This window comes from Nerophis lumbriciformis, linkage group LG27 (genome assembly GCF_033978685.3).
Source record: "Nerophis lumbriciformis linkage group LG27, RoL_Nlum_v2.1, whole genome shotgun sequence".
Classification (NCBI taxonomy): domain Eukaryota; kingdom Metazoa; phylum Chordata; class Actinopteri; order Syngnathiformes; family Syngnathidae; genus Nerophis; species Nerophis lumbriciformis.
The window spans coordinates 31,981,594-32,007,098 of record NC_084574.2 but is presented as its reverse complement, the minus strand read 5'-3'; the positions used below and the strand labels follow the sequence as shown (position 1 = coordinate 32,007,098).

At 38.2% G+C, this 25,505-nt stretch overlaps 2 protein-coding genes across 4 annotated transcripts in view; one reads left to right on the top strand and one right to left on the bottom strand.

The window, feature by feature from the left end:
* Positions 1-13,243, top strand: part of tecrb (trans-2,3-enoyl-CoA reductase b) — a 37,515-nt gene extending 24,272 nt beyond the window's left edge. For 2 of the 3 annotated variants that reach the window (XM_061988104.2, XM_061988103.2), the window contains 7 exons: positions 6,237-6,352; positions 6,493-6,598; positions 6,665-6,737; positions 6,811-6,854; positions 6,932-6,989; positions 10,932-11,020; positions 12,940-13,243. In XM_061988104.2, coding sequence (XP_061844088.1) covers positions 6,237-6,352; positions 6,493-6,598; positions 6,665-6,737; positions 6,811-6,854; positions 6,932-6,989; positions 10,932-11,020; positions 12,940-13,113 — 660 coding nt within the window. In that variant the 3' untranslated portion in view covers positions 13,114-13,243. Of the gene's footprint in view, positions 1-6,236; positions 6,353-6,492; positions 6,599-6,664; positions 6,739-6,796; positions 6,855-6,931; positions 6,990-10,931; positions 11,021-12,939 lie in introns of all 3 variants that reach the window. The other variant, XM_072916415.1, reaches the window with a different exon arrangement.
* A 2,600-nt stretch (positions 13,244-15,843) lies between these two features.
* Positions 15,844-25,412, bottom strand: ndufb7 (NADH:ubiquinone oxidoreductase subunit B7). The gene is made up of 3 exons (XM_061987794.2): positions 25,126-25,412; positions 23,160-23,328; positions 15,844-16,003 (listed from the first exon to the last, which is right to left on the bottom strand). The coding sequence occupies exons 1-3, from the start codon at positions 25,235-25,237 to the stop codon at positions 15,916-15,918; spliced, it is 369 nt and encodes a 122-aa protein (XP_061843778.1). The 5' UTR covers positions 25,238-25,412; the 3' UTR covers positions 15,844-15,915.
* Between the last annotated feature and the right edge of the window lie 93 nt (positions 25,413-25,505).

Below are 25,505 nucleotides of genomic sequence, written 5' to 3'. Positions count from 1 at the left end.
TACGGCTTTTCACACAAGTGAATGCAATCATACTTGGTCAACAGCCATACAGGTCACACTGAGGGTGGCCGAAGAAAACAACTTTAACACTGTTACAAATATGCGCCACACTGTGAACCCACACCAAACAAGAATGACAAACACATTTTGGGAGAACATCCGCACCATAACACAACATAAACACAACAGAACAAATACCCAGAACCCCTTGCAGCACTTACTCTTCCGGGACGCTACAATATACACCCCCCGCTAACCCCTACCCCCCAACCCCGCCCACCTCAACCTCCTCATGCTCTCTCAGGGAGAGCATGTCCCAAATTCCAAGCTGCTGTTTTGAGGCATGTTAAAAAAAAATAATGCACTTTGTGACTTCAATAATAAATACGGCAGTGCCATGTTGGCATTTCTTTCCATAACTTGAGTTGATTTATTTTGGAAAACCTTGTTACATTGTTTAATGCATCACAACAAAATTAGGCATAATAATGTCTTAATTCCACGACTGTATATATCGCTATCGGTTGATATCGGAATCGGTAATTAAGAGTTGGACAATATCGGATATCGGCAAAAAAGCCATTATCGGACCTCTCTAATTACAGGTATATGTTACATCTGTGTTTTCAAGTTTCCAAAGAACTCAATATAAACAAATACATTAAAATCAAACTATTTGGTTTGCTCAGTGGCCTTGTGGTTAGAGTGTCCGCCCTGAGATCGGTAGGTTTGTGAGTCATACCAAAGACTATAAAAACGGGACCCATTACCTCCCTGCTTGGCACTCAGCGTCAAGGGTTGGAATTTGGGGTTAAATCACCAAATAATTCCAGAGCGCGGCCGCCGCTGCTGCTCACTACTCCCCTCACCTCCCAGGGGGTGGAACAAGGGGATGGGTCAAATGCAGAGAGTAATTTCACCACACATAGTGTGTGTGTGACAATCAGTGGTACTTTAACTTTTCTCTTCATGATATTATATGATATACCGTATTTTTCTGACTATAAGGCGCACAGTGCGTCTTATAAACCAGTGCGCTTAATACATCCATCTTCCACGGCAGCCCAGACTTACCGACCCAGAAGCAATTCTATTTGGTAGATTGTGTAATGGTAAGTGTGACCAGTAGATGGCAGTCACACATAAGATGTACGTGTGGGTTGCAGGATGATGTCTGTTGAATTGACATCAGCGGATTATCCACGGTAAAGGTTTATCCAAAGTGCTTTGCGATGTAGTCCATAAACTCCTTCTGTTTCTCTATCCTCTTGTGGTGCATTCATCCTTTGCTGTTGCCATTTTCTAATACTAAGTAGTATATGTCAGAGAGGAGAAGTCTAGCAAAACTCCTTGCCATTATGGACAACACCTCCCACCCACTACACTCGGGGACCTTGCGGAGAGAATGAGCACGTTCAGTGGAAGGCTCAGACTCCCAAAATGCAACACGGAACGACACAGGAGGTCCTTCATACCGACAGCCATCAGACTGTATAATGCACATGTTCCTTGACTGCACTTAAAGGGGAACATTATCACAATTTCAGAATGGTTAAAACCATTAAAAATTAGTTCCCAGTGGCTTATTATATTTTTCGAAGTTTTTTTCAAAATTTTACCCATCACGCAATATCCCTAAAAAAAAGCTTCAAAGTGCCTGATTTTAACCATCGTTATATACACCCGTCCATTTTCCTGTGACGTCACATAGTGAAGCCAATACAAACAAACATGGCGGAAAGAACAGCAAGCTATAGCGACATTAGCTCGGATTCAGACTCGGATTTCAGCGGCTTAAGCGATTCAACAGATTACGAATGTATTGAAACGGATGGTTGTAGTGTGGAGGCAGGTAGCGAAAACGAAATTGAAGAAGAAACTGAAGCTATTGAGCCATATCGGTTTGAACCGTATGCAAGCGAAAACGACGAAAACGACACGACAGCCAGCGACACGGGAGAAAGCGAGGACGAATTTGGCGATCGCCTTTTAACCAACGATTGGTATGTGTTTGTTTGGCATTAAAGGAAACTAACAACTATGAACTAGGTTTACAGCATATGAAATACATTTGGCAACAACATGCACTTTGAGAGTGCAGACAGCCCAATTTTCATCAATGAATATATTCTGTAGACATACCCTCATCCGCACTCTTTTCCTGAAAGCTGATCTGTCCAGTTTTGGAGTTGATGTCAGCAGGCCAGGGAAGCTAGGGTCGATAGGGGGTTTAGCTCGCTCGTCTGCGGGAACAAACTGCCGCCATTGCTTGCCGTGCTACCGAGGTTCTTTGTCCCTGAATTGCTCACACACTCCGGCAGATTCAATGGGGGTCTGGCGGCAGATTTCTTTGACTTTATCGTTTGAAATGCATCTGCTTTGAGTGTCGCAGGATATCCACACATTCTTGCCATCTCTGTCGTAGCATAGCTTTCGTCGGTAAAGTGTGCGGAACAAACGTCCAATTTCTTGCCACTTTCGCATCTTTGGGCCACTGGTGCAACTTGAATCCGTCCCTGTTCGTGTTGTTACACCCTCCGACAACACACCGACGAGGCATGATGTCTCCAAGGTACGGAAAACAGTCGAAAAAACGGAAAATAACAGAGCTGATTTGACTCGGTGTTTGAGAAAATGGCGGATTGCTTCCCGATGTGACGCCACGTTGTGACGTCATCGCTCCGAGAGCGAATATTAGAAAGGCGTTTAATTCGCCAAAATTCACCCATTTAGAGTTCGGAAATCGGTTTAAAAAATATATGGTCTTTTTTCTGCAACATCAAGGTATATATTGACGCTTACATAGGTCTGGTGATAATGTTCCCCTTTAAATGTAGAATATATTTATATTATTCATATATTATATATATAATATATTATATTATTTATTATTATCATTGTCTATTGTGAGCGAACTGTGGTGCAGAATTTCCCCCAGGGATCAATAAAGTACTTTCTATTCTATTCTATACAGTTCTAACTTATATCTTTGAGTAGACTCGCTATGGAAGCGCTAAAACTACCTGTACAACAAAGATGGCGGGTAGAAGACTCTATCAAAGGGGAGGCACTTAAATAAGACCGCATCCTCCGGCGTCTGCCTGCTGGCGCTAGTCTTTGAGCAGATCTCTTGTCAATCATTTATTTTTTGCTGACAAGCACGGTAATTATATACCGGAGTAGTATTTCTCTGCAATTTGAAGTCCGTGCACTGCAAAAACTCAAATCTAAGTAAGATTAAATATCTCAAATAAGGGTGATATTTGCTTATTTTCTGTCTGATAAAATAATTCTTCTCACTAAGCAGATTTTATGTTAGAGTGTTTTACTTGTTTTAAGGGTTTTGGTCCTAAATGATCTCAGTAAGATATTGCAGCTTGTTGCTGAGATTTTATGACCTACCGTATTTTCCGCACTATAAGGCGCACCGGATTATTAGCCGCACCTTCAATGAATGGCATATTTCATAACTTTGTCCACCAATAAGCCGCCCCGGACTATAAGCCGCGCCTACGCTGCGCTAAAGGGAATGTCAAAAAAACAGTCAGATAGGTCAGTCAAACTTTAATAATATATTAAAAACCAGCGTTCTAACAACTCTGTTCACTCCCAAAATGTACGCAAATGTGCAATCACAAACATAGTAAAATTCAAAATAGTGCAGAGCAATAGCAACATAATGTTGCTCGAACGTTAATGTCGCAACACACAAAATAAACATAGCGCTCACTTTCTGAAGTTATTCTTCATTCGTAAATCCTTCGTCTTCGGTGTCCGAAGTGAAAAGTTGGGCAAATTTACGATCCACTGGCAGATGTTGGCGTCGTCTGGCGCTGCCTCCTCGTCTTAGTGAAGGTGTGTTCGCCTTCTGTCATCCATTGTTCCCACGCAGTTAGCAGTCTAGCTTCGAATGCCCTGTTGACACCAATATCTAGCGGCTGGAGGTCTTTTGTCAATCCACCCGGAATGACGGCGAGTATTGAATTAAGCGCGTAAGCGTGTCTCTTAATGTGCTGTTATGAGCTAGCAAATATAACAACTACCGTATTTTCCGCACTATAAGGCGCACCGGATTATTAGCCGCACCTTCTATGAATTACATATTTCATAATTTTGTCCACCAATAAGCCGCCCCGGACTATAAGCCGCGCCTACGCTGCGCTAAAGTGAATGTCAAAAAAACGCTGCGCTAAAGTGAATGTCAAAAAAACAGTCAGATAGTTCAGTCAAACTTTAATAATATATTGAAAACCAGCGTTCTAACAACTCTGTCCCAAAATGTACGCAAATGTGCAATCACAAACATAGTAAAATTCAAAATGGTGTAGAGCAATAAATAGCAACATAATGTTGCTCGAACGTTAATGTCACAACACACAAAATAAACATAGCGCTCACCTTCTGAAGTTATTCTTCATTCGTAAATCCTTCGAATTCTTCGTCTTCGGTGTCCGAATTGAAAAGTTGCGCAAGCGTGGGATCCAAAAATGGCCGGCTCCGCCTCGTCGAAGTCATCGGATTCAGTGTCGCTGTTGTTGTGCAGCAGTTCTGTGAATCCTGCCTTCCGGAAAGCTCGGACCACAGTTGTGACCGAAACTATCTGCCCAGGCATTTACGATCCACTGGCAAATGTTGGCGTATGTCGTCCGGCGCTGTCTGCCCGTCTTAGTGAAGGTGTGTTCGCCTTCGGAGCTGTGTGAAAAAAGCCACCCGGCCTCTTCGCGTAAACTTCCCTTAACCACTCGCTCATCTTTTCTTCATCCATCCATCCCTTCGAGTTAGCTTTTATGATGACGCCGGCTGGAAAGGTCTCTTTTGGCAAGGTCTTCCTTTAGAATATCACCATGGGTGGAAGTTAGCATGGCAAGCTAGAACCACAGTGAAGGATGACTTCTCATTCCCTGTGGTGCGAATATTCACCGTACGTGCTCCCGTTCCACAGTGCGGTTCACAGGAATATTAGTTGCTGTGAAATACGGTAGTAATCCGTGTGCGGATGGAGAGATTGCGTCTTTTTATGAACCGGATCCTTGTCGCGTAGTAGGAGCCATTTTGTGGTCTTTACAGATGTAAACAGGAAATGAAACGTACGGTGATATCCGCGCGTTTTTTCTTCTTCTTCCGGGGGCGGGTGAAGCGCTTCCTGTTCTATGGGGGCGGGTGCTTTCCTTGGCGGTTGCTTGCGTAGAAGAAGAAGCGCTTCCTGTTCTACCGGGAAAAAAGATGGCGGCTGTTTACCGAAGTTGCGAGACCGAAACTTTATGAAAATGAATCGTAATAAAGCGCACCGGGTTATAAGGCGCACTGTCAGCTTTTGAGAAAAATTGTGGTTTTTAGGTGCGCCTTATAGTGCGGAAAATACGGTACACTACCCAGCATGCAACGATAGTTACGAGCATGCGCGGTAGCCCTGAGAAGCGTTGTATGCTGGCAGTTAGAATGTGGTTATGAGCACGCTGTGAGTAAACGTTGAGAACTCAGTTAACACGCCTCGTCTGCATTATTTATAATTAGACAGACAACACACTTAATAGGAGCCATTTTGGGGTCTTTACATAAACACACAAATGGAAATGAAACGTCACATATCCCAGCATGCACCGCGCGCTTCTTCTACGGGGAAAAAAGATGGCGGCTGTTTACCGTAGTTGCGAGACCTAAACTTTATGAAAATGAATCTTAATATTTATCCATATATAAAGCGCACCGGGTTATAAGGCGCACTGTCAGCTTTTGAGAAAATTTGTGGTTTTTAGGTGCGCCTTATAGTGCGGAAAATACGGTATATTGCTTGAAACTAGAATATCAACTGATGCAAAGCTGTGTTATTAACACTCACAAGTATACAACTACTTTTTTTAAAGTAATCATTTCTTACTTCAAGCATGAAAAAAAAAAAGCCATGATGCCGAGCGCATATCATGATGTCAAGATAATGGCACTAGCATTTACTTAATTTAAGAATATTTTTCAACATATTGAGCAAAAAGGTCTCTTTTTTTTCTACCAAGAAAAGTGCACTTGTTATTAGTGAGAATATTTTTTATTTTAAAGGTATTTTTGGGTTCATTGAGGTTAGCTCATTTTACTTGTTTCGGAAAGTCTTGACAAGCCGAATTTTCTTGTTCTATTGGCAGATAATTTTGCTTAGTTCAAATAAAATACCCCTAATTTTTTGATATTTTTTTCTTGTTTTTGAGCACGGACTTTTTGCAGTGTGTCGTTGTGACTTCCAGGTGTTCCTGACGGAGTACACGGGTCCTCTTGTCATCTACCTGATGTTCTACTTCAGGGTGCCCTTCATCTACGCACCCAAATATGATTTCACCACCAGTAAACACTGGGTCGTACAGTGAGTGGCCCACAAAACCCATCTGGGAAATGACGGTTTTGCATGGCTGGTGTTTCGCAACATGATGCATTCGTGACACCTTGTTGCCATGACAACAAGGCGGTGAGCTTTTTTTAACAAAAATCCTCTGCTGTCCCCAGTCTGGCCTGCATGTGTCACTCTTTCCACTACGTCAAGAGGCTCCTGGAGACTCTGTTCGTCCATCGCTTCTCTCATGGAACCATGCCGCTACGTAACATCTTCAAGGTGAGCCTCAATCATCCCACCTGTCGTCAATACTCTGATGTCAAAATGTACTTATTTTTTTCTCAGAATTGTACATACTATTGGGGCTTTGCAGCGTGGATGGCCTATTATATCAATCACCCGCTCTATACGCCACCTGGTGAGTGCATTCACTACACATAATGTACACACTGTTGCCATCCTGACTTCCTGTGTGGGATTTATTGTTCCAGTTTATGGAGAGCAACAGATCAGACTGGCCCTCATCTTATTCCTGGTGAGAATCCTTCGGTCACGTGACCTCCTCGTACATCCACACCGGTCTAATCAGTGATGTCACTTTCTCTCCTTCAGTTCTGTCAAATCGGCAACTTTTCCATCCACATTGCCCTCCGCAACCTCCGTCCCCCAGGTACACCCTACACCAGCCCTGGGCAAATTAAGGCCCGTTACGTTCTACACCATTTATATTTAGACCTTTAACATCAAAACTGTCGCCGCCATTATGGCGGGCAGTGCTGTTTTTGAATTATCGTAAGTCTTGAACTATACAAAGTATTTCAATGGTCGAAATCTGCGCTTTTGAGTGTTATAGGAGTTATAACGGTAATCTAGGTCACAGCAGCTCAGACGAGGAACAAAGCAGAGTGAGGGGGTTTGTTTTCAGAGCAGGCAGTCCGAAACGCCTGTGTCAGAAACAGATGCGGAAGTAGATTTTTATGTGATAGTATATTATATTGTAGGTGTTTTTACGTGATAGTATATTATATTGTAGGTGTTTTTACGTGATAGTATATTATATTGTAGGTGTTTTTACGTGATAGTATATTATATTGTAGGTGTTTTTTACACTTTGCATTCATATTTTGCTGTTTTTTAACACTTTGCATTTATATTTTGCTGTTTTTTAACACTTTGCATTCATATTTTGCTGTTTTTTAACACTTTGCATTCATATTTTGCTGTTTTTTACACTTTGCATTTATATTTTGCTGTTTTACGTGATAGTATATTATATTGTAGGTGTTTATACGTGATAGTATATTATATTGTAGGTGTTTATACGTGATAGTATATTATATTGTAGGTGTTTATTACACTTTGCATTCATATTTTGCTGTTTTTTACACTTTGCATTCATATCTTGCTGTTTTACGTGATAGTATATTATATTGGTGTTTTTACGTGATAGTATATTACATTGCAGGTGTTTTTACGTGATAGTATATTATATTGTAGGTGTTTTTACGTGATAGTATATTACATTGCAGGTGTTTTTACGTGATAGTATATTATATTGTAGGTGTTTATTACACTTTGCATTCATATTTTGCTGTTGTGATAGTATATTATATTGTAGGTGTTTTTACGTGATAGTATGTTATATTGTAGGTGTTTTTACGTGATAGTATATTATATTGTAGGTGTTTATTACACTTTGCATTCATATTTTGCTGTTTTACGTGATAGTATATTATATTGTAGGTGTTTTTACGTGACAGTATATTATATTGTAGGTGTTTTTACGTGATAGTATATTATATTGTAGGTGTTTATTACACTTTGCATTCATATTTTGCTGTTGTGACAGTATATTATATTGTAGGTGTTTTTACGTGATAGTATATTATATTGTAGGTGTTTTTACGTGATAGTATATTATATTGTAGGTGTTTCTTACACTTTGCATTCATATTTTGCTGTTTATTACACTTTGCATTCATATTTTGCTGTTTTACGTGATAGTATATTATATTGTAGGTGTTTTTACGTGATAGTATATTATATTGTAGGTGTTTCTTACACTTTGCATTCATATTTTGCTGTTTATTACACTTTGCATTCATATTTTGCTGTTTTTTACACTTTGCATTCATATTTTACTGTTTTATGTGATAGTATATTATAGTGTAGGTGTTTTTACGTGATAGTATATTATATTGTAGGTGTTTATTACACTTTGCATTCATATTTTGCTGTTTTTTACACTTTGCATTCATATTTTGCTGTTTTACGTGATAGTATATTATATTGTAGGTGTTTTTACGTGATAGTATATTATATTGTAGGTGTTTTTACGTGATAGTATATTATATTGTAGGTGTTTTTACGTGATAGTATATTATATTGTAGGTGTTTCTTACACTTTGCATTCATATTTTGCTGTTTATTACACTTTGCATTCATATTTTGCTGTTTTTTACACTTTGCATTCATATTTTACTGTTTTATGTGATAGTATATTATAGTGTAGGTGTTTTTACGTGATAGTATATTATATTGTAGGTGTTTATTACACTTTGCATTCATATTTTGCTGTTTTTTACACTTTGCATTCATATTTTGCTGTTTTACGTGATAGTATATTATATTGTAGGTGTTTTTACGTGATAGTATATTATATTGTAGGTGTTTTTACGTGATAGTATATTATATTGTAGGTGTTTATTACACTTTGCATTCATATTTTGCTGTTTTACGTGATAGTATATTATATTGGTGTTTTTACGTGATAGTATATTATATTGCAGGTGTTTTTACGTGATAGTATATTATATTGTAGGTGTTTATTACACTTTGCATTCATATTTTGCTGTTGTGATAGTATATTATATTGTAGGTGTTTTTACGTGATAGTATATTATATTGTAGGTGTTTTTACGTGATAGTATGTTATATTGTAGGTGTTTATTACACTTTGCATTCATATTTTGCTGTTTTACGTGATAGTATATTATATTGTAGGTGTTTTTACGTGACAGTATATTATATTGTAGGTGTTTTTACGTGATAGTATATTATATTGTAGGTGTTTATTACACTTTGCATTCATATTTTGCTGTTTATTACACTTTGCATTCATATTTTGCTGTTGTGACAGTATATTATATTGTAGGTGTTTTTACGTGATAGTATATTATATTGTAGGTGTTTATTACACTTTGCATTCATATTTTGCTGTTTTACGTGATAGTATATTATATTGTTGGTGTTTTTACGTGATAGTATATTATATTGTAGGTGTTTATTACACTTTGCATTCATATTTTGCTGTTTATTACACTTTGCATTCATATTTTGCTGTTTTTTACACTTTGCATTCATATTTTACTGTTTTATGTGATAGTATATTATAGTGTAGGTGTTTTTACGTGATAGTATATTATATTGTAGGTGTTTATTACACTTTGCATTCATATTTTGCTGTTTTTTACACTTTGCATTCATATTTTGCTGTTTTACGTGATAGTATATTATATTGTAGGTGTTTTTACGTGATAGTATATTATATTGTAGGTGTTCATTACACTTTGCATTCATATTTTGCTGTTGTGATAGTATATTATATTGTAGGTGTTTTTACGTGATAGTATATTATATTGTAGGTGTTTTTACGTGATAGTATATTATATTGTAGGTGTTTTTACGTGATAGTATATTATATTGTAGGTGTTTATTACACTTTGCATTCATATTTTGCTGTTTATTACACTTTGCATGCATATTTTGCTGTTTTACGTGATAGTATATTATATTGTCGGTGTTTATTACACTTTGCATTCATATTTTGCTGTTTTTTAAATTGTTGTTGTTGTTGATTGTAAAAGATACACAACTATGGAGGAGCTGGTCTGAGAAGTAAAAGAGGATTGACGTTCATATGTTAATATTCAGTGTTTTATTGTGCATAGTTAATATTGTAAATCCCACTTTCTATATTTTCATGTACATTTTTTGGTATCCCATTCCGTTTTTTTGAGGTGGTTTGTCCTAATGTTTTTAGAACTGTAACTTTTGGTATTAGTGTTCCTGAAAATTAAGGGACCCAAACACACACACACACACACATACTGTACAGCAGATTTTTACAGCTAAATGTGTACATATCATTTATACACACATACACCTCGGCCCCCCCAGACACATTTTGTTCTCTCAATGTGGCCCCCCCAAGTCAAATATTTGCCCAGCTCTGCCATACACGATCACCCGAGGTGTTGTTTGGGCTCTCCTAATATTTTAGAGGGATGCACATTCTATAACAATTTCTGTTGGCCAAAGGTGGACTAGTGAAATAGATTGTTTCCAAATCAAGTAAGGGTGTTGTGTTCATCGGCATGAAAGAAACAACAAACTACTTGACCTTCTTTCTTGGTAGTGGTTAATACTATCTATCCTGTCTATGGGTGTTCTCATTGTCCAGCTCATTGTAATGTCAGAGCAGGCAACTGGACTGTCCGATTTGTCTTAGAAGATGTTCCACGTCATGCTCAAACACTTCAATTGGTCAGACTGAATCTATCTATCCTGCTCTCAGATGAATGTGTTTTCTCTTGCTTCCATGTTTACTCAGGGTCCAAGACCAGAAAGATTCCCTACCCAACAAAGAACCCCTTCACCTGGATCTTCCTGCTGGTCTCGTGCCCCAACTACACTTATGAGGTTGTCTTTTATTCTCATTAAATCGCTTCTGGTGCATTCCAGACTGCAGCTAAAAAGTTGCTTGAAACAAGCAATATTAAGTAACTATAACTGGAAAGTAATTGTAAATGGAAAGTAACTGTAAGGTAACTAAATGTTCAGTAACTGTAAATGGAAAGTAACTGTAAGGTAACTAAATGTTAAGTAACTGTAAATTGAAAGTAACTGCAAGGTAATTGTAAATGGAAAGTAGGCAACTGTAAATGGAAAGTAACTGTATCTAGGAAGTAATTGTAACTGGAAAGTAACTAGCTGGAAAGAAATAGTAACTGCAATATAGCTGTAACGGGAAAGTAACTGTAACTGGAAAGTTATTGTTACCGGAAAATAACTGCTTGCAAAATAATGGTAACTGGGAAGAAACTACTTGGAAAGTAATGGTAACTGTAAAGTAACTGATTGGAAAGTAATTGTAACTGAAAAGTAAATAGCTGGAAAGTGACTAACTCTAAGGCAATTGTAACTGAAAAGTAATGCTAACTTTAACTGGAAAGTATTTGTAATCGGAAAGTAACTAGCTATGAAGTAACTGATTGGAAAGTAACTGGCTGGAAAATGACTAACTTTAAGGCAATTGAAGCTGGATAGTAATGGTAACTGTAACTGAATAGTAATGGTAACTGTAACTGGATGGTAATAACTGTAACTGTAACTGGAAAGTAATTTTTACCGTAAAATAACTGCTTGCAAAATAATGGTAACTGGTAAGAAACTACTTGGAAAGTAATGGTAACTGTAAAGTAACTGATTGGAAAGTAATTGTAACTGGAAAGTAAATAGCTGGAAAGTGACTAACTCTAAGGCAATTGTAACTGAAAAGTAATGCTAACTTTAACTGGAAAGTATTTGTAATCGGAAAGTAACTAGCTATGAAGTAACTGATTGGAAAGTAACTGGCTGGAAAATGACTAACTTTAAGGCAATTGAAGCTGGATAGTAATGGTAACTGTAACTGAATAGTAATGGTAACTGTAACTGGATGGTAATAACTGTAACTGTAACTGGAAAGTAATTTTTACCGTAAAATAATGGTAACTGGAAGGTAACTAGATAAAAAATTAAAGCTGCAAGCAGCGATGGACGGGACCGACTTTGAGGGCTCATAAAATCCAAACTGGAGCAGTAATTAAAACTCTTTCATCAACTTTTAATCAGAAGGGTTCAATCTCTCTCCTGTGCTAATTTGAAGCAGACACGTCAAACGCGCTCAGAGGAGATAATGTTTGAAAAAAGGTGACTGTTTTTACACAACTTTTGTTTTGAAGGGGGAATTGCAAACTTCCTGTTGACTTTTGCTGGGGGTTGTCAGTGTATGAAATCTAGGTCTAAGTGAGACCTACATAGAGTTTTTTGTTTCATGTCTCTACGACATTCCTACTGGGAGTTAGAGGCAGTTTTGTCTGTGTTTTCTTCCTAGGGGGCGCTACAGCGCAATTTTAAGATTTGGGGTTTGGTTTTTTGATTAGATCGCAATTTTTGCCAGTCCTGATGTGTGTGTCCAATTTGGTGAATTTTGAAGCATGTTAAGGGGGTCAAATTACAGCTCAAAAAATAATAAAACGCTAGAAATTCAATAGGGTCCTCTGTCCCTAATGACTAACTTTAAGGCAGTTGTAACTGAAAAGTAATGGTAACTGTAACCGTAAATAAACTGTAACTGGAAAGTACTTGTTACTGGAAATAACTAATTGGAAGGTAACCAACAGAAAAATAACTAACTGGAAGGTAATCATAACTGGAAAGTAACTAACAGGAAGTTAATTGTTCCTGGAAAGTACCTGTAAATTGAAGGGAAAGTAATTTGTTTCTTTTCGTTTAAAATACTGTCCAGTTAGGATTGTAAAGTAACTGTAACTGGAAGCGTCCTCCTTGTCTTGCAGTTGGGGTCTTGGCTGGGCTTCACTGTGATGACTCAGTGTCTGCCCGTGGCCTTCTTCACCCTGGTGGGTTTCATCCAGATGACCGTGTGGGCCAAAGGAAAGCATCGCAGCTACCTGAAAGAGTTCCGAGACTACCCTCCGCTCCGATCACCCATCCTGCCCTTTGTGCTGTAACGGACTCTCTTCACGGACGCTCAATCAGCTGCATTTATCTAAGAAACCTCACTTCTGCGCTCAAACTTTAGAATAGCATTCTCCCCCAAATATACACTGGAATCTAAACTGACTGACATGCCCCCAAAACCATTTTGGTCGTTGCTGAAATTAATGTTTAACACCACACTGGCTTCATTTCCCTTCTTGCCTATTTGAATTATGTTGCAGATCTCCAGAGCTGTTCAGACTTTTTTGTGCAATGAAAGACACAACTTACAGTGTAGGTCTTGTTGTCTTTCAATTGTTGTTCAAATTCATTCATCTACATTTGAAACTGTGTGTCTGGAGAACGTAATTTATTAATAAAAAACGAACCGCATTTTTTTTTCTTTGTTTGGAATATTATAAAACACTTAACTTAGTTTAGTTTTTTCTTAATATGTTAATGTTTGGCTATGGTGTTTTAGGCTCATGCTAAAAACAATGTATGAGAATAATGTTGTCTTTTTTTAAGAAATAGTGATACTAGAATAAAGTCGGGTCATTAGTAGTTTAAACATACTTGTGTTAAAAAAAAATACTAGTTACTTTTGTTAAATAATCCCTAACCAGAGGTGCCTTTTTCTTCATCCATTTTCTACCGCTTGTTCCTCTCGAGGTCACGGAGGTGCTAGAGCCTATCTCAGCTGCATTTGTGCAGAAGGCGGGGTACACCCTGGACAAGTCACCACCTCATTACAGGGCCAACAAAGACAGACAACATTCACACTCACATTCACACACTAGGGCCAATTTAGTGTTGCCAATCAACCTATCCCCAGGTGCATGTCTTTACATACAGGTAAAAGCCAGTAAATTAGAATATTTTGAAAAACTTGATTTATTTCAGTAATTGCATTCAAAAGGTGTAACTTGTACATTATATTTATTCATTGCACACAGACTGATGCATTCAAATGTTTATTTCATTTAATTTTGTTGATTTGAAGTGGTAACAAATGAAAATCCAAAATTCCGTGTGTCACAAAATTAGAATATTACTTAAGGCTAATACAAAAAAGGGATTTTTAGAAATGTTGGCCAACTGAAAAGTATGAAAATGAAAAATATGAGCATGTACAATACTCAATACTTGGTTGGAGCTCCTTTTGCCTCAATTACTGCGTTAATGCGGCGTGGCATGGAGTCGATGAGTTTCTGGCACTGCTCAGGTGTTATGAGAGCCCAGGTTGCTCTGATAGTGGCCTTCAACTCTTCTGCGTTTTTGGGTCTGGCATTCTGCATCTTCCTTTTCACAATACCCCACAGATTTTCTATGGGGCTAAGGTCAGGAGAGTTGGCGGGCCAATTTAGAACAGAAATACCATAGTCCGTAAACCAGGCACGGGTAGATTTTGCGCTGTGTGCAGGCGCCAAGTACTGTTGGAACTTGAAATCTCCATCTCCATAGAGCAGGTCAGCAGCAGGAAGCATGAAGTGCTCTAAAACTTGCTGGTAGACGGCTGCGTTGACCCTGGATCTCAGGAAACAGAGTGGACCGACACCAGCAGATGACATGGCACCCCAAACCATCACTGATGGTGGAAACTTTACACTAGACTTCAGGCAACGTGGATCCTGTGCCTCTCCTGTCTTCCTCCAGACTCTGGGACCTCGATTTCCAAAGGAAATGCAAAATTTGCATGGTTGGGTGATGGTTTGGGGTGCCATGTCATCTGCTGGTGTCGGTCCACTCTGTTTCCTGAGATCCAGGGTCAACGCAGCCGTCTACCAGCAAGTTTTAGAGCACTTCATGCTTCCTGCTGCTGACCTGCTCTATGGAGATGGAGATTTCAAGTTCCAACAGGACTTGGCGCCTGCACACAGCGCAAAATCTACCCGTGCCTGGTTTACGGACCATGGTATTTCTGTTCTAAATTGGCCCGCCAACTCCCCTGACCTTAGCCCCATAGAAAATCTGTGGGGTATTGTGAAAAGGAAGATGCAGAATGCCAGACCCAAAAACGCAGAAGAGTTGAAGGCCACTATCAGAGCAACCTGGGCTCTCATAACACCTGAGCAGTGCCAGAAACTCATCGACTCCATGCCACGCCGCATTAACGCAGTAATTGAGGCAAAAGGAGCTCCAACCAAGTATTGAGTATTGTACATGCTCATATTTTTCATTTTCATACTTTTCAGTTGGCCAACATTTCTAAAAATCCCTTTTTTGTATTAGCCTTAAGTAATATTCTAATTTTGTGACACACGGAATTTTGGATTTTCATTTGTTGCCACTTCAAATCATCAAAATTAAATGAAATAAACATTTGAATGCATCAGTCTGTGTGCAATGAATAAATATAATGTACAAGTTACACCTTTTGAATGCAATTACTGAAATAAATCAAGTTTTTCAAAATATTCTAATTTACTGGCTTTTACCTGTATATCTTATTACCCATTTAGTTAAAGGCTTGGTGCCTTTTCCCCTCCTCAATCCATGACTATTTTGTTAAATATTTGAGCTTCTTATGCAGATGTTGAAGCTTTAGTTATTTTTGTATTTCATTTTGGGGAATCAAGTGAATAGTACAAGGTTAGTATGTCCATGTTAGCTGGGATACGCTCCAGCTCACCGCTGACCCTGAACAGAATAAATGAAAAACGGTACTGCTATATGGCCACAAGGGGGCACAACAGATCAACTTCTGGCTATTTCAACAATGGACAACTCCGCAGCCTGCAGTAAGCAAAGTCGACCAAAGCTTCCTATGCAGCACTGTTTAATGTGAGCAACATAAGTTCCTTCCTCTATGTATATAACTTAAGTGTGTTTATTTATGCAGCTTGAGCCTTGGCCTCAATTCTCTTCTTTCTCAGTTGGAGTCTCCTCTCCCTCTCATACTCCTTCATCCGCATCACATAGCTGGAAACAAACAAAAAAGATCACTAAATATTTGCTTGGAGGTAAATGTTGCTCCTGGAATATGCTGAGTGTGTCATTAAAACGTGTTTTAGTAAAGTTAAACACTAGGGCTGCACAAATCTAATCTTAATCTTGGCTGTCGGCAATATTCGCAGGCGCCACTCCATAACAATTCACAAGCGCAATGGCAGAGAACAACTCTGTGAAGCATCCAGACCATTGTGTGTGAATGTGCACCAACAGCATATCACCACGCCAAACTCCAAATTTAACATTATTATTAACTCGTTTTTCCCAAGGTTGCTGCAGTCGATCGCTTCGCTTCACTCCCGTGGAGTGTTGTGTGTGTTTAAGAGCGCACTGCTCTTATAGAAGGCCACAGGTGTGGACAATATTGGAGACAGACGCATTAGTCCCATGCAAAAAGCAAAACTTGACACATTTGATGCTAATCTGCCTTTTTCTTCTCTTTACTTCCAAATAAGAATTAATAAGAAAACCATTAAACAACCAAATCGTTAAGCAGAATGGAAAGAATCTTACCAATTCCCATCCCTGGCTTTCAGCCAATCTATTTTAATGCTTTTTAATTAGGGGTGTTGCGATTAATCCATTTATATTCCTAAATTTTAAGTATATTGATCAATGCTCGGCCAGTTTGCCTTCTGGAAGATAGGTATCGATCCAAAGTCTTTTTAAAAAGCAATCCATCGATTGAGTAAATTTAAGAACATAAGACCTTGCGTGTACCGTATTTTTCGGACTATAAGTCGCAGTTTTTTTCATAGTTTGGCCGACTTATACTCAGGAGCGACTTATGTGTGAACTTATTCACACATTACCGTAAAATATCAAATAATATTATTTAGCTCATTCACGTAAGAGACTAGACGTATAAGATTTCATGGGATTTAGCGATCAGGAGTGACAGATTGTTTGGTAAACGTATAGCATGTTCTATATGTTATAGTTATTTGAATGACTCTTACCATAATATGTTACGTTAACATACCAGGCACGTTCTCAGTTGGTTATTTATGCCTCATATAACGTACACTTATTCAGCCTGTTGTTCACTATTCTTTATTTATTTTAAATTGCCTTTCAAATGTCTATTCTTGGTGTTGGGTTTTATCAAATACATTTCCCCCAAAAATGCGACATATATATGTTTTTTTCCTTCTTTATTATGCATTTTCGGCTGGTGCGACTTACACTCCGAAAAATACCGTATATGAAGTTTGACTCCTCCTGGAGGCTAAAATACATTATATTACTTTAATTTGTTCTTACAATTAAACAAACTTCTTTTTAAGGTTACAGTTACATTAATAATGATAGTGTATATATAGTTATAATAACAATGCAAGTGACCTTTTCAAAACACAATAACCACATTTATCATTACTGTAGTATTTTTACAATTGCACCTGGAAGGTCTTATATAGGTAAACAAACAAAAATAAAATGGACTCTCAATCTCTGTTAGCAAAAATTGCACTTCAACAAATATTGAACATCTTGAAGTGCAGTTTTTTACCCGGTTGGAAAAACTCGGTCGGGTGGTTTGTTTTGTTGTCTTTTTGTTGCCAAAGACATTGCGACATACTTGCGAGTTCGTCCAGGCTGATAACTCTTGCATCCATTTTAAGGCTGCAGCTAACGATTATTTTTCTATCGATTAATCTATAGATTATTTTTTTCGATTAATCGGTTAATCTATAGATTATTTTTTTCGATTAATCTATAGATTATTTTTCCTTTTCCCGATTATTTTTTTTTATTTAAAATGAAGATGAAAAAATAAATGTTGGCCAGTTTTTTCAAAAGGCATGACTTTTATATACAAAAAAAAAAAAGTATGGCCACTCAGTCAACATTGACAACAACATGACAAAATATTCTGTAACAATGTAAACATTTAAAACTTTTAACATTTAACAAAATTAAAAGTAGCTTATTTGCTTTTTAATGTGCAAATATAAAAGTAAACATCCAGTGCAAATCTTAATATTCTGCAATAGTATAAGCATTTCTAAAGTAAAATTATTGCTTATTTTGCTTTAAAATGTGCAAAAATAAAGATAAACATCCAATACAAAAAAGTGCAAAAGGAAATATTCTGTAACAGTGTAAACATTTCAACAAAAGTCAAAGTATTGCTTATTTTGCTTAATAACACAACAATGATAGTATGATTAAAGTGAAAGTTAATTGTTGGTTTGTACATGTATATGTAACTGTTAATGTTGTAAAAGGTATTTGCACAACTAATTAACGTTAGCGTTAAAGAGGAGCGCGTCTTTGTAAACACTGAACAGGCACGCCAAACGCGCCTCTCAGAGCGAAACGGTGTTTTAGTTTATGAATTTACAACGCAGATACAAATGACACATTCATGATTTTGTGTAATGATGACAACGTATACTCACGCGGACGATTGACTAGTTGATGGTGATGGCAAGAACGCTGTCGGGTGTTTTCTTTTCAAATGTTCCTTCATAGCCGTTGTGCTGCTATGATAGGCCATTTCCGCTCGACACAGTGTGCATACAACAACTGTCAAGTGTTTTGCTTTTTTCGCTGTGCTTATCCCACACTTGAAGGGATGTACCAGTGCTGAATGTGGCTTCTGGATTTCACTCAAAAGACCAGACCGTAGTTACTTTTTCCTTTTATTTTCCTTTAGTTTGCAACAGTTTTTCCAACCAAGAAACAGCTTCTTTTTTCTTCTTTAGTCTTTTTAGCAGTCTTTAGCAGTGTTAATAGACTTTAGTTTCTTTAGCTGTCATTAGCTGTCTTTAGTAGCCTTTAGTAGCCTTTAGCTTCTTTAGTAGGTGAAAAACCTTTAAGGACAAAACACCACAAGATTAACATGCTGTAAAAAAATCAATCAATTATCAATCCCATAATTTACAACTATTAATTAGGCTATCAAACTCTTAACCATTAAACAAGTGCAAGAAAATGGACACATCTTTTCCCTTTAAGTTAAAACAGATTTTAAATAAATTGTCTCAACATAAATGCACCAAGATACATATAAAATACATTTAACACCAGAAACACAATAGATAAATGCAACAGAAAACCCGATATGCAAATACATAAATACCTAACCAATTAACCACCTATTTAGATACATATTTAAAATCCATATTCAATATAAATATATTATTAATTTAGCAGTGAAACACTCAATCTTAAACGCTGTCTACTGGTAGAAAAATGCCCCTTTTTCTACGCCCTCACCAACACAGTTAAATCCAACACTTTAAATTGAGCGACTTCACCCTCCTGATGAAGCAAACTGCTCCAACATTTATCAAACTAAGCAAAGAATATCAACACTAAACAACAGTTACATAACACACTGCGTGTATTTAGCCTCCAGACTAAGCACGCTACATGCACACAACCCCCCCCCTCCATATCTCACCAGCGCAACAGGTGCGCCACACACACGAAGAGAAATATTAAATCTTACATACTTTTGGCACAACTCTTGGTTATCTGTAATGAACTAAACCTTTTTCCACTCTGCGCTGGCGTCTTTTGTACTCCTTGATTTGACACAGCGGTCTAATTACCGGGCTCGCGCACCAGCAGATGAGACAGCAGCGCGCCGCGTTATACCTGCGCGCGAACGTAAACTGATCGGCTATGATTTTATAAGCCGACTGGCCGAAATAATGCCGAATTATATACATTTCCTGGGGTTGCCTAGGTGAATAGGGATGCGGATGTGCTCTAAGATAAAATATAATTTTATTAAGTGGGGTTTGGCTGGTTGCTAAACAGCCACGGTTGCGAGCTCGCGCTTCAGCTGACGAGACAGCTGTTCACCGCTACAACATTATTATTTATTGAAATACTCCCACACTTTTGACGACTTTTGGCGTGCTTTTTTTCCCTCGCTCGCACCGCTCGCATCATCTGCTTTGCGCTCCGCCATGACGGCAGTGTGACGTAAATATGCGACGCGTCGAAGCATAAAAACGACGTCGACGTATTTACGTAACCGATGACGTCGACTACGTCGACGCGTCGTTTCAGCCTTAATCCATTTCGAAAGACGGACATGAAGAAAAAAAAAAGACACACGGACACAGCAATTTATCGATGTCGTCATTTATCGTTCAATTAATTGACTTATTGACTACTGGCCGGGCATGCATTGTATGACATTACGTTTAATGGTTTTTGATGCCATTTCAGGCCTTAATTTTGGAAAAATCAATTAAAAGGGAACTGCACTTTTTTTAAATGTTGCCTATTATTTAGTCATGAAGAAAGACATGACGACGGATGTATTTAAAAAAAAATGTTTTTTCTAAGTAGTAATACATGTGATTAAAAGTCTGCTTCCAATGGAACCTATGGGAGCTGCTCCATTCTGCATATAAAGCCCTTAAACAACATCTAAACACCTCCATTAAGGTTGTATCTACATGATGTAAGTATATATGTAATGTAGTAATGGGCAAATTTGAAATAACATTTCATATTTACGTATTTTGCTCATTTTAAGCATACACGACGCAGTCATTTCAAAAACGCATTACAGCGTTCGTTTTTTTCCCCTCTACATCTTTGATTTCTGCTCACTGCAGACTTCATGAGAGCCAACAAACATAATAACACATCACTTACTGTACAAGGTCTGCTGTCATTAGGATGCTGACTTTTGGGATGTTGATGTATTCCCATTTTTAGACGAAGAATGACTCATAGTCCTCGCGAAGAAAAAGTGGGTGGAACCAAGCATCTTTTTGTGTCATTCTCGCCATTTCCGGGTCTAAATTGGCTGTCAAAGTGTACCAACTTGTTAGAATATGTCTTCATCCTTCCACTATCCAGGTGCGAGGCATGAATAATGATCTACAATAAAGTTTGACGGGCAAGGAAACGAGGAAGCAGCTGATCAGTCGATCATGTCAACATCGGCACACAAGCTCGTGATCACAACGCCGCTATAAATAGTTTGTCTTCGTATGCGCTTATAATAACAGAATCAGTAATACTTGGTTAATATTCAAGTCACAAAATGTAAATGGAGTATTGTTGGTGGTTTTTGGATGTTTTTTTTATTGGGTTTTATGGGCTAAATAGAGGACATCCCATTGGTTCCGCTGCAAGCTGACTTTTATTCGCAAGTTAGAATGCATAAAAAAATACACCCGTCATGTTTTTCAAAAGGATTGTGAATATTAGGCAAAATTCCCAAAAAGTGCAGTTCCCCTTTAAATGACTTTTAATGCGTTTTAATGACCGGCGGAAACCCTGAGAAAAGGTCGCCTTATATATTGGCTCAATCCTGTAATCAGTGTTGGCGCTAGGAATTTTTTTAATTGGGTCCCAGGGACCCCATCAAGTCATAAAAATGGGGTCCAATAGTACATTTTTGGAGTCCCACTTTTTTGTAAGCCTTTTGAAAACAAATTATAAATGTATGCATTATCCTGTTATATCTCACATTCTATATTGTGTTTTGGAAAAAGGTTGTCATAAACGTAACTCAATTCATTAAAAAAATAATCCAAAAGAAAACACATTTTTATGCATATGTAAATGTATTCAGTTATAAACATTCATTCACTTTCATCTTTCCTTCATGGATCTAAACTTTACCGCTGCCGGTATTTAAAAAAAAAAAAAAATTTCATTTAATAAGTTTTAGGTGTATTTATTTCAGTAGAAAAATGTGTAAAAAGTTTTTTGCTTCAGTTATGAAATGATGATAATGGTGTTCCAGGGCATACATGCATATGACAAATTTAATAGATTATTCTCACCTGTATGTAGATCATCAGTCGTTTAAAAACTACCACATCTACACTTTCATGGCAAATAATGCCAACAAACTTAGAATTTTAGTTCCAATGTAATTTAATAGAGTGGCACTCAATGCCTCTAGCATTTCATGTCTGGCTTCATGATGGCCATGAGCTGTGGGTCCCCTTTAAGAAGGCGGTATGTGAGTGAGGTGTGTAAGTGAGTGGGCAAGTTAGGAGAGGGAGCGCTAGCATGTTCAGGAGTGTTAACAGCATTTTGGATGTCCGCTTGGCTTTGTGGTAAACATAAATGAAGAGTTGTAATACATCGACGGCCTCGTCATTCCAACCAAAGAGCGGAACTGTAGGGCCCCACTGCCGGGTAAAGTGGAGGATGTTACCCCAGACAATATATCGGCCTTGGAGGGAACGTCTCCCCTGCGCTCCTCGACCACGGTCTGGGAGCCGACAAGCAGGATGTACAATGATGTTTTAAAATCAGTGCGCCCGGTCGTAAAGGTGTTTTTTTTTATCTTAGCCCGTTCACATGGCGTGCAAAACATCTTTCCATCTTCATAAGCGGGCCATTTGCTGAAAAGTGGCTCCTGAAGCCACTTTTCAATGAAGCTTCGCTTCTTGGGTTTATTGCTCGCCATGACCAAAACAATAACACGCTTGAGTCCTAATACCGGAAATGCAGTATTTGTGATCGATAAAACTTTCGGCGAATCAAAATGTAAGAAATTGTACCGCAAAGTCCATTACTTTGAAGTCGACCAATAAAAACGCAATAAACGGGGACGGAAATTTGACTCTGCAAATATAAACAAAACTAGGGCTGCAACAACTAATCGATTAAATCGATTATAAAAATAGTTGGCGATTAATTTAGTCATCGATTCGTTGGATCTATGCTATGCGCATGCACAGAGGCAATTTTTTATTATTATTATTTTTTATTTTTTTATAAAACATAAACAATAATCAAAATAAGTATGGTGCCAGTATGCTGTTTTTTTTCCCAATAAAATACTGGAAAGGATAGAAATGTAGTTTGTCTCTTTTATCCGATTATTAATCGATTAAACAAAGTACTAATCGACAGATTAATCGATTATCAAGTTAATCGTTACTTCCAGCCCTAAACAAAACACCAATTTGACACGGAGAAGGCAGGGTCGCTAAAAACTATTTCGGACTTCCGAAAATGCGCGTCCTTTCTGATTTAAATGCGTAAAAAGACACAAAAAGTGCGTTAACGCCAACAGTGTGTAATTATCATATTCATTTTATATTACACACAAACCTAACTCTAAAAATGTAGAACGATCATAATTGTAACACACACACACCAACTCAGACACATTTTGTTATGAACTTACTCCTGGTGTTCACAGTAGTCCCAGTCATGCTTCTCATGCTTGCAGGCGAGGAAGTTGGGCCAGTGGTCCCTCTTGCACTTCATCAGCTTGAGGAGGTGATGAGCACAAAAGTCCCTCTGCTCCAAAGGCAGTTGGGCCAAGTTCATCTGCTCCTGGGTGGCAACCATCTCTGCAACAGGGGACAAATAACCCATGACCAGGAGTACTTGTCAAATAAGAACAAAATGGCCTCCTCCGCCATCCCAAAAATATTAGGTTGAATGGAGACTCCAAACTATTAGTGAGAATGGTGAATAATACAGGGTGTACGCCGTCCACCGCCCAGGATTATCTCACAAAAGAAACTAATTAAATAGATTGTCTATTGCAGTGTTTTAAAAAAAAAATTGAGCGGAGGCACATTTTTTTAATAGAAAATATCCGGAGGCACACCAGCAGCAGAAATAATAAAAAAAATGAAACTCAGTTGACAGTAAAAAGCCGTTGTTGCAATTGTTGGATATGACTTTAAACCATAACCAAGCATGCATCAATATAGCTCTTGTCTCAAAGTAGGTGTAGTCACCACCTGTCACATCACGCCGTGACTTTGTTGCTGTTTTCCTGTGCGTAGTGTTTTAGTTCTTGTCTTGCGCTCCTATTTTGGTGGCTTTTCCTGTTTTGTTGGTATTTTCCTGTAGCAGTTTCATGTCTTCCTTTGAGCGCTATTCCCCGCATCTACTTTGTTTTAGCAATCAAGACTATTTCAGTTTTTATCCTTCTTTGTGGGGACATTGTTGATTGTCATGTCATGTTCGAATGTACTTTGTGGACGCCGTCTTTGCTCCACAGTAAGTCTTTGCTGTCGTCCAGCATTCTGTTTGTGTTTACTTTGTAGTCAGTTCAGTTTTAGTTTCATTCTGCATAGCTTTCCCTAAGCTTCAATGCTTTTTCTTGGGGGCACTCACCTTTTGTTTATTTTTGGTTTAAGCATTAGGATACCTTTTTACCTGCACGCATGCAATCTGTATTGATCCTTATCCTGCAATATAAACTAGGACGCAACAGCGTCCTAGTTACTGCGACGGCGTGGCGCAGTGGGATAGTGGCCGTGCGCGACCCGAGGGTCCCTGGTTCAATCCCCACCTAGTACCAACCTCGTCATGTCCGTTGTGTCCTGAGCAAGACACTTCACCCTTGCTCCTGATGGGTGCTGGTTAGCACCTTGCATGGCAGCTCCCTCCATCAGTGTGTGAATGTGTGTGTGAATGGGTAAATGTGGAAGTAGTGTCAAAGCGCTTTGAGTACCTTGAAGGTAGAAAAGCGCTATACAAGTACAACCCATTTATCATTTATTATTTATTTATTTTTGAGGGGGGAAAAAGTATACCCCTAGTTTAACGTTACTCCTAGTTTGCAAATAATAAAATAATCAATGTAGCAATATGAACACAATAACAAAAAAACGATACTGGTGAAAATTAACAAACATATTAATCTCATCACGTCGGTATTGATACTAGTATTAAGATCACACCTCAATGATAAGAATGGCACTGAATGGTTGACACAAGAAGATACCAAAACAACACATTTAGGATAAAGCAAGTCTTTTAACCCAGTAAAAACACAAAAGCAGCAACATTATGTTTGACACATACATTACATAAATGGGTTAATACGAGGTCGCTCAGTTAACGCGTTATTATCATTTTTAATTTTTAATGATGTTATAGATTAACTCCTTTTTATGATGTACATATTTGTTTTACATTTGTTCATACCTTTGCTTTTCTTCTGGACCACTTCTGGAAACATATTAATATTTACTTCTCCGTGAAGCACTTTGAGTGTCTAGAAAAGCGCTATATAAATATAATCCATTATTATTATTATTATTACATGCTAGGTTGCTAATATATCTGCGTTGTATTGAAGCTGCAGTAAAACATTTAAGGCTGCAATGAGCCGACATTTTGTCACAAACCTCGCTCTTTCCTCTCCGCGAAACCAAACTGGGGGTCGAACTCGAATTTCCTGGCCGGGTCAGGTTCGGTGTCCGTCTCGGTGACATACCGCCTCACCAGGTGAGCTCCCATGGTTACGACGTCGAAATACTTTAATGGGGTTGTCTTGTGCTCGACTGCCGGCTAATATTGACAATATTCTTTAACAATCTTCTTTACGGTCACCTACACCAGCACCTTGCCTCCACTTCCGCTTCCACCGGAAATAAACAGCGGCGAGATTGTGTTCTTCAGAAATGTCCTCCCCAGTAAGAAAATAAAAGTTCCGCTAATACACGTTTTAAGTAATTGTCTGATACTTCTTTTCTAATATTTCTATTATTAATTTGACGCTGTGTAA

What these genes read in the sequence shown, in the direction of transcription:
- ndufb7 (XM_061987794.2), bottom strand. Translation starts at nt 25,237, where the DNA reads ATGGGAGCTCACCTGGTGAGGCGGTATGTCACCGAGACGGACACCGAA. An exon ending in CGCGGAGAGGAAAGAGCGAG is followed by an intron (nt 23,329 to 25,125) that starts GTTTGTGACAAA and finishes CCCCTGTTGCAG; the next exon opens with AGATGGTTGCCACCCAGGAG. An exon ending in GACTACTGTGAACACCAGGA is followed by an intron (nt 16,004 to 23,159) that starts GTAAGTTCATAA and finishes GTTTGTTTCCAG; the next exon opens with CTATGTGATGCGGATGAAGG.